At 45.7% G+C, this 8,126-nt stretch overlaps 1 protein-coding gene across 1 annotated transcript; it reads right to left on the reverse strand.

Annotated features, from left to right (window-relative positions):
- Positions 1 to 1,316: 1,316 nt before the first annotated feature.
- Positions 1,317 to 7,894, reverse strand: LAX1 (lymphocyte transmembrane adaptor 1). Its single transcript, XM_003273143.2, has 5 exons — positions 7,834 to 7,894; positions 6,725 to 6,834; positions 6,194 to 6,304; positions 5,524 to 5,603; positions 1,317 to 3,799 (listed from the first exon to the last, which is right to left on the reverse strand). The coding sequence occupies exons 3-5, from the start codon at positions 6,273 to 6,275 to the stop codon at positions 2,993 to 2,995; spliced, it is 969 nt and encodes a 322-aa protein (XP_003273191.1). The 5' UTR covers positions 6,276 to 6,304; positions 6,725 to 6,834; positions 7,834 to 7,894; the 3' UTR covers positions 1,317 to 2,992.
- Positions 7,895 to 8,126: the final 232 nt, after the last annotated feature.

Raw genomic sequence — 8,126 nt, forward strand, 5'->3', positions numbered from 1 at the left:
AAGAAAAAAATTAACATTCAATAAAAAATTTTTCATTGATTCATTTGCAACAATTTCTTAAAACAAGAAATAAACAGAAAAGTTACCTATCTAAATATGAGACAATCTACAGTGCATTAATCATTCTTGATTTGGGAGAGTATGTAAGTGTGACTGGCTGATTGAGGTATCCAGCTTGTTGGTGTGTAAACAAGCAAGAGCTGCCTTAGGGCCCAGCGTGGTGTCTCACGCCTGTAATTCCAGCACTTTGGGAGGCCACAGCAGGTGGATCACCTGAGGTCAGGAGTTCGAGACCAGCCTAACCAACATGGTGAAACCCCGTCTCTACTAAAAAGACAAAATTATCATGGTGGCAGGCACCTGTAATCTCAGCTACTTGGGAGGTGAAGGCAGGAGAATTGCTTGAACTTGGGAGGTGGAGGTTGCAGTGAGCCAAGATCATGCCACTGCACTCCAGCCTGGGTGACAAGACCAAAGCTCCATCTCAAAAAATAAAAAAGAGCTGGCGTAGTTTATTCCAGGACCTGCCCCCGACTGATATGTTGTCCCTCCCACCCTTACTGGGTGACAGATGTCTTCATAACTTCTAGTTTAGATCCCATAACTTTTCATCCCCTCTTAGTTATGAGAGTTCTGTCATGCCAATGTTTAAGATTTTGTTCAGTCCATTTAAGCTTCATTCTCACATATGATACAAACTTCTCCTTACTTGATTATGGGATTGTCCTTTCGATGCGCTTGCTGCTGCCCTGGCTAACCCTGTTTTGTCATCAGTACCAGACTGTCATGGTTCCCTCTGTGTGGCATGAATTTAAATGCTGGCCACTTGGTGGAGTGATGGTCTGTTTTCACTCACGACACTTCTGACACCAAATGTGTGGGTTTTTTCCCCCAACAGCCAACCAATTTTCCAGCTTTCTGGACACCAGTTGGGTGCCCTGCAATTCAGTTCTTACACTAACCTGTCTCTCTTTATCTACAATAGATTGACTTATTTAACCCAAATATACATATAAAGTCGTTTCAGAATTGCTAAGCCATGCCTCTGTGAGATACAAATTTACCAACCAGAGTGCAGTTTTTGTATACAGTTCTTTGTGTCCTTATCTACAGTTACAAGTCAAAACATTGTTTTCCAACTTCAATTGTCAGTTCTTTTTTTCCCCATCCCTTTCAGTGAGTTGATATCATACATTTATAATACAATTAGATTCATTTGCCACAATTTGCATACCATCCTGGGTTCCCTTGACGGTCTGTTCATTTTTTAAAATTTGCATACAATAAAAGCCCCTTTGTCTAGCGTATAATTATTATTTTTTTTTTGAGACAGAGTCTTTCTCTGTTGCCCAGGCTGGAGTGCAGTCTGCCTTCCTGGTTCAAGCGATTCTCCTGCCTCAGCCTCCTGAGTAGCTGGGACTACAGGCGCACACCACCGTGCCAGGCTAATTTTTGTGTTTTTACAAATATGAGAGACAGGGTTTACAAATTACAAATTAGAGACAGTTTTACAAATGTTAGAGACAGTAGAGACAGGGTTTCACCATGTTGTCCAGGACAGTCTCAATCTCCTGACCTCGTGTTCCCCTGCCTCGGTCCCCCAAAGTGCTGGGATTACAGGCGTGAGCCACCGCGCCTGGCCATGTGTATAGTTCTTGTGTTTGCAAATGGATATTGTCATGTATCCACCACACAGTACCATACAGAACAGCTCCATCAGCCTAAAAATTCCCTTTGCAGCCCCTTTGTAGCAAACTTCCCTCCTTTTCCCAAACCTGGCAACAACTGATCTGTTTTTCATCCCTATAGTTTTGCCTTTTCCAGAATGTCATATAAATAGAATCGCCCAACATGTAGACTGTTAAGCCTAGCTTCTTTCACTTAGCAAAATGGATTTAAGGTATGTGTTTACTATTGTGTGAACCAAGAGTTCATTTTTTACTGTTGAGTATGGATAAACTCAAGGAATGGATATCAACAGTTTATCCAATCACCTGTTGAAGGATATCTTGGTTATTTCTAGTTTTTGGTAATTATGAATGAAGCTGCTATAAACAGTCATGTGTGAGTTTTTGTGTGAACATAAGTTTTCAGTTCACTTGGGTCAACTTGTAGTAGTGAAATGGCTGGGCCATCTGATAAGTTATACTTATAAGAAACTGCTGAATAGTTTTTCAAAGTGGCCCTGACGCTTTGCAATGCCATCAGCCACCAGTGACAGTTCCTATTCTTCTGCATCCTCACCTGCATTTGGTTGCCCACACTTTTGTTTTGTTTTGTTTTGTTTTTTTGAGAGGGAGTCTCGCTCTGTCACCAGGCTGGAGTACAGTGGCTCAATCTCGGCTTGCTACAACCTCCACCTCCCGGGCTCAAGCGATTCTCCTGCTTCAGCCTCCTGAGTAGCTGGGATTACAGGGGCACACCACCATGCCTGGCTAATTTTTGTATTTTTAGTAAAGATGGGCCATGTTGGCCAGGCTGGTCTAGAAGTCCTGGTACCAAGTGATCTGCCCTCCTCGGCCTACCAAAGTGCTGGCATTACAGGCATGAGTCACTGCCCCTGGCCTGCCTACACTCTTTAAAATGGAAATTGTCCACCCCACTCCACTCCAACTTCTTCCTTCTTTTTGACCTCTGCCTGGAATATACAATAATCTATACTCTTGCTTTGCAGCCTGTTGGTATTAATGAAGGTAATAATCTTAGACTACTGTGCACTACTTTCCTGCGTTCCTCACAGTTCTAGGAAGCAGTTTCAGCAAACATTCTTAGGCTGGTACAGGAGATAACCACACTCTGCTTGAAAAGAATTCCCTTCAGGAATTCCCAAACCTCTGCTTTTGTGTGGCCTCTTAGTTCCCTGCTCATCTCAGCCTCTTTTTAATCTAACCAGTGAATCCACTGAAGCACTAAGGTGATCACGGGTCTGCACTAGACTCTGCAGTAGTCTATAGGCTACTCAATGTGGCTTTACAGCTGGGTACCTGGGTCTTCATTCATCAGGAAGGAGCTGAGTGCCAGGTCCCTGCTCAGAGTCCCTGCCTCCTAACTTGGCAGTTAGCACATTTTCATAGGCATTGGAGTCCTCATTTGACATCTCTTCTCTATGTTTCATCTGACTGTCCTCACTCTGTGTGAATGGCTGAAAGTCTGCATAATCCCCTGAAGCAAGGAATGTCCTTTTGACACATTGGACATGGGTCCCGGGATCATCTGTCTTGTCCTCGGCATGACCTGTGTTTGAGGATGGCACATCTTTCTCAGTCTGCTGCTGGCTTCCACTGGAATCTGCTGCTGGAACGTTTTCATAGTCTCTGCAGCACTGAAAAGCCACCCAGAGCTGCCTCTCCTGGATGGCACTGAGATCCAACCCTGTCATGTTGACATAGTCATTTGAGATCTGAGAAGAACCTTCTCCATTGCTGAGTGAATCACTGTCCTCAGTTCCTGGAGAATACAAACTGGTACAGTCACCAGCATCTCCACAGCCCTCATCTCTTTCCTCAGTAAACTCCAGCTTCTGGGTACCGGGAAGAACAAAGAGATTTCTGGAAGGGCTTTTGGTAGAAGCTAGAGTCTCAGCAATCTCTTCTGCTGCGGGGACATTGACATAATCATGTGAATCCTCTGAAGAAATGCTTGTGCAGTCTCTGGAAGCTCTGACATTGAAGCAGTGTGCCGAGGGAGTGAGGTTCCCACACATCTGGGGGACCATGGCATTGTCATAGATACCCACCGCGTACTCCGTGGCATGGATATGGGCTCTATGCTCCTGGAAGGCATTGCCTGCTTGGGAGGGCTATGAGGAAGAAAAGGAAGCCAGTGGTCAGATGCAAGTAGAAATATGGACAAAGCCTTTCTTCTTGGAAAATACCACTGGCATAGTTCAAAAAAACAAAGAAGAGCAACAGTGCAAATGTGATGATAAATTGCAACTGGTTTTTGGCCACAGTATGGGAATCAATTGGTGAGGGGCGGGTGGGACGAAAGTATTATCAGCCGAAGAGCCCACTGAGAGGCAGTACAACATAGTGGCTAAAGGTGAGGCTTAGCCTAAAGGTACAAATCCTAGCCTCACCACTTTCTGCCAAGTGAGTATGAGCACCTGACCTAATCTCTCGGTGTCTTCATTTCCTAATTTATAAAATGAAGATTATCATAATATTTACATCATAAGTTTGTTTTTATTTTTGTTTTTGAAAAGGAGTTTCGCTCTTGTCGCCCAAGCTGGAGTGCAGTGGAGCGATCTCAGCTCACTGCAATCTCTGCCTCCCATGTTCAATCGATTCTCCTGCCTCAGCCTCCTGAGTAGCTGGGATTACAGATGCCTCCTACCACTGCCCAGCTAATATTTTGTATTTTTAGTAGGGACAGTGTATGTTTTGTTACCAGGCAGCAGACACACAAACCTGTTGGTCCTATAACAACCTCATTTGATCAAACACTTTCTATATCAGCTACAGTGCTGAATGACTTACAGATATTTCTGCTCCTGAGGGTAATTGAAATAATTGACATAAGCCCTGGAAGCAATATCCAAAGCAGGTTTTTAAGTGTGTTTTGAGCACCAATGGCATTGTTGGAATATTTGCATACCCTACTGAGGTGATCACTTTGAAGGCAGCAACATTCATTTGAATAGCATGTTGTCATGTCTTTGTTAAAACAATCAATTGGCAGGGCATGGTGGCTCACACCTGTAATCTCAGCACTTTGGGAGGCCAAGGGGGGCAGATTGCTTGAGCTCAGGTGTTTGAGACCAGCCTGGGCAATATGGTGAAACCCCATCTCTACACAAAATATGAAAGTTAGCCAGGCATGGTGGTGTGTGCCTGCGGTCCCAGCTACTTAGGGGGATGAGGTGGGAGGATCGCTTGAGCCTGGGAAGCAGAGGTTGGAGTGAGCAAAAAAAGAAAAAAAATGCTGGGCACGGTGGCTCATGCCTGTAATCTCAGCACTTTGGGAGGCCAAGGCAGGTGGATCAAAAGGTCAAGAGATTGAGAACATCCTGGCCAACGTGGTGAAACCCCGTCTCTACTAAAAATGCAAAAATTAGCTGGGCGTGGTAGCGCACGCCTGTAATCCCAGCTACTTGGGAGGCTGAGGCAAGAGAACCGCTTGAACCTGGGAAGCAGCAGAAGTTGCAGTGAGCCGAGATCGCACCACTGCACTCCAGCCTGGGTGACAGAGCAAGACTCCATCTCAAAAAAAAAAAAAAAAAAAAAATACATATATATATATATATATATATACCAATCAATTTCAGTTCTGACATTATGCACTTGAATATCTGCACCCTGGTGCCCTTTTTATAACTCCAAGCACTTGCCTCTGTCCTTAATTTTTCTTTTTGGGTATAGGAGATCCTGAGGCTAGTCTTCCCAATTTATTAATAGGACTGCAGGGCGAGTGCCAAAGGGCATGCTGTTTGTTTGCAGTGAAACCAGATCCAAGCCCTATAACTCTTTCCCCGCAGTTCTTCTGGCAGAGACATGTCATTCTCCCAAGAAGCTTGACTCTTACCACATGCTCCGGGCTCTCAGAATTTCTGGAGAGAAGGCCCTCAGTACTGAAAATGCGCATACTCCTTGACTCATGTCTCCCTGAAAGGACAGAGAACAAATCCTGAAGATAGTCAGTCCTCTGAGTGCTTCAGTCCAAATAATCCCTGCATCATGGATGAAGTGGGTTTGCATGGTGTCTGGAATTTCCAGCCTTGGGTCTGGTGTTCTCTCACGTTCTGAGGTCAGAGCTATGGGGATGACACTCTGAGAACCGGAAGCCCCTCAGCTTCTGTGGCACTGGAGGATGCTATCACAGGCGTTAGGAGGCTGACAAACAACCTCCTGTGTGAGAACCTCCTCCCCGCCCCATCCTCTGCCTGTGATGCTGGCACCGAGTTCTCTTCCTTTGTGTCTTCCCCGTGCCTGGACACACTTGGCTTTCTTCTGTTGCCTTAATATTAAGAAAAAACAAAACTCCCAGCCCAGGTGACCCTCTGCTCCTTTTCTGGAGCTCTCCAGACCCCACTGGAGTTGCAGCTGACAGTCTATCTATCCCATTCTCCCTGATACGCTCTGAAGGGCAAACAGGTTTGAGAACTTAAAGAAAATTGCTTCTGGAGGGTGAGAGGCACATTCTGGGAGTAGAAGTTCGAACATCTGGACTCCATAGATTAGAAGGAAAAACCTACCAAGGTCTTCCTGTCGCCAAGGCAAGATGTCATAAATATTTTTGGCTCTTTGTCTGGTTTGTGGCAAAGTCAGCAAGGGCATGATGGTAACTCGGAGGTAAGGAACTTGTCCTGCAAGGCAATGAGAGAGATGGGAGTCATGGCGGGGGTCAGCTGCCCAGAGTGAAGGGACTCATGGTGGCCCCTGAAAATGCTCCCCATCCTTGCCAGTTCTCGCAAAAATACCCTTTCAGACTCGAGCTACAGGAATTTTCATTTGAGTGAGAGGAATAGGGGACTTGATGGACAGAACATAAAGAGGAAACTGGACACAGGGCACCAGGGCAATGTCTTTCCCAGGGGAACTCCATCAGCACTGGGCTTTTGGAGCCACCGTTCAGGATCTTGAGTGAGGCAATGGCCAATGTATCAGGTAAGAACTGAGGACTCCCCAGGCCAATAGTTTATCCCTGGTAAATAAGCTGGGCTTTAAATTCCAGGCTAGATTATTAATCCTACTGTGTCTCAACTCAGGACAAACAAGGGACTCACGCTTCTTTCGTTTATTCCAGTTCCACAAGATGCAGAAAACCGCAACGACTAGGAGGATGGCGAGGAGTCCCGCAAACCCAGAAAAGATGTTGCTGATCTGGTCTTTATTTCTAGAAAAACAATCAAATGCCATGCGCTAGCTGTAGGAGGGTGGAGAGGCTGGAGGAGACATTTCCTTCAGGAGTTAGAGCCTGAAGATTTGGGATGGGAGCCGAGTGAAGGAAAGCCCAGATGGGCTGTGGTGGAAGAGAGGGTTATCTCTGAATATCGACTTTATGGAGAGAGGGGACTTGGACAGGGGAGAAGGGAACTATTCCTTTCAAATGCCTACCAGGTGCCAGGGGTTCACATGTGAAACTTATTTAATCTTTTTCTTTCTTTCTTTCTTTCTCTTTTTTTTTTTAGATGGAGTCTTTCTCTGTCACCCAGGCTGGAGTGCAGTGGCATGATCTCAGCTCGCTGCAACTTCTGCCTCCTGGGTTCAAGCCATTCTCCTGCCTCAGCCTCCAGAGTAGCTGGGATTACAGGAGTGTGCCATGACACCCAGCTAATTTTTGTATTTTTAGTAGAGACGGGGTTTCACCACATTGGACAGGATGGTCTCAATCTCTTGACCTTGTGATCTGCCCGCCTTGGCCTCCCAAAGTGCTGGAATTACAGGCGTGAGCCACCGTGCCTGGCCTGTGAAACTTATTTAATCTTTACAACAATCCTATCACACTTTGTGGCCAAGTAACCTGAGCTTTAGACTCAGAAAGGTAAAGTAACATGTCAGAGATCACCTAGGTAGGAAGGAGCAGAGAAGGAATGTGAATCTAGGTCTGTTTGCATCCAAAGACCATGCTGTTTCCACTCTGCCACACTGTCCTCCAAACCTGCAAAGTCAAAGTCATTTGTCCTTTCTTGTTCCCTACTCGTGGGCTTCCTGGCTTGCTTGGAGGAGAGGATTAGCCAATGTACAATTAAGGAGTGGCTCTGTGACAGAGTCCAGCTTGCATGAACTTGAATAATGCCCCCCCCCCGCCCCCCGCCGCACCAATTTGTGGAGCTGGTCTCCAAGCAACATGCTGCTGTTGTGTGAAGTTTAACCAATTCATGTTCTGTGCTACCTTGCAATTCCCTGGCAGGGCTGGTGTCACTAGTCAGTTTTGCTTGGGTGTTGAAATGCGTCCAGATGATTACAATCCCAGGTGGCTATGCCTGACGCAACAGGAAGCTGCCAACTGAAGTTACAGCAGGAATCAGGAACTGGCGTGCTACCCCCAATTATTAGAAACCAGGGCATTTAACAGGGAAGGTTTTTGTCCCCTTGAGTTTTAGGCTTATTTACACAACTTTCTTTCTTTTTTTTTTTTTTTTTTTTTTTTGAGACAGAGTCTCGCTCTGTCGCTCAGGCTGGAGT

This window comes from Nomascus leucogenys, chromosome 5, assembly GCF_006542625.1.
Source record: "Nomascus leucogenys isolate Asia chromosome 5, Asia_NLE_v1, whole genome shotgun sequence".
Taxonomy (NCBI): Eukaryota; Metazoa; Chordata; class Mammalia; order Primates; family Hylobatidae; genus Nomascus; species Nomascus leucogenys.

Coding starts and splice junctions, on each gene's coding strand:
- LAX1 (XM_003273143.2), bottom strand. CDS start 6,275: ATGCCCTTGCTGACTTTGCCACAAACCAGACAAAGAGCCAAAAATATT. Junction 5,604..6,193: donor TTGGCGACAGGAAGACCTTG/GTAGGTTTTTCC, acceptor CTGTCCTTTCAG/GGAGACATGAGTCAAGGAGT. Junction 3,800..5,523: donor CTGAGAGCCCGGAGCATGTG/GTAAGAGTCAAG, acceptor TCTTCCTCATAG/CCCTCCCAAGCAGGCAATGC.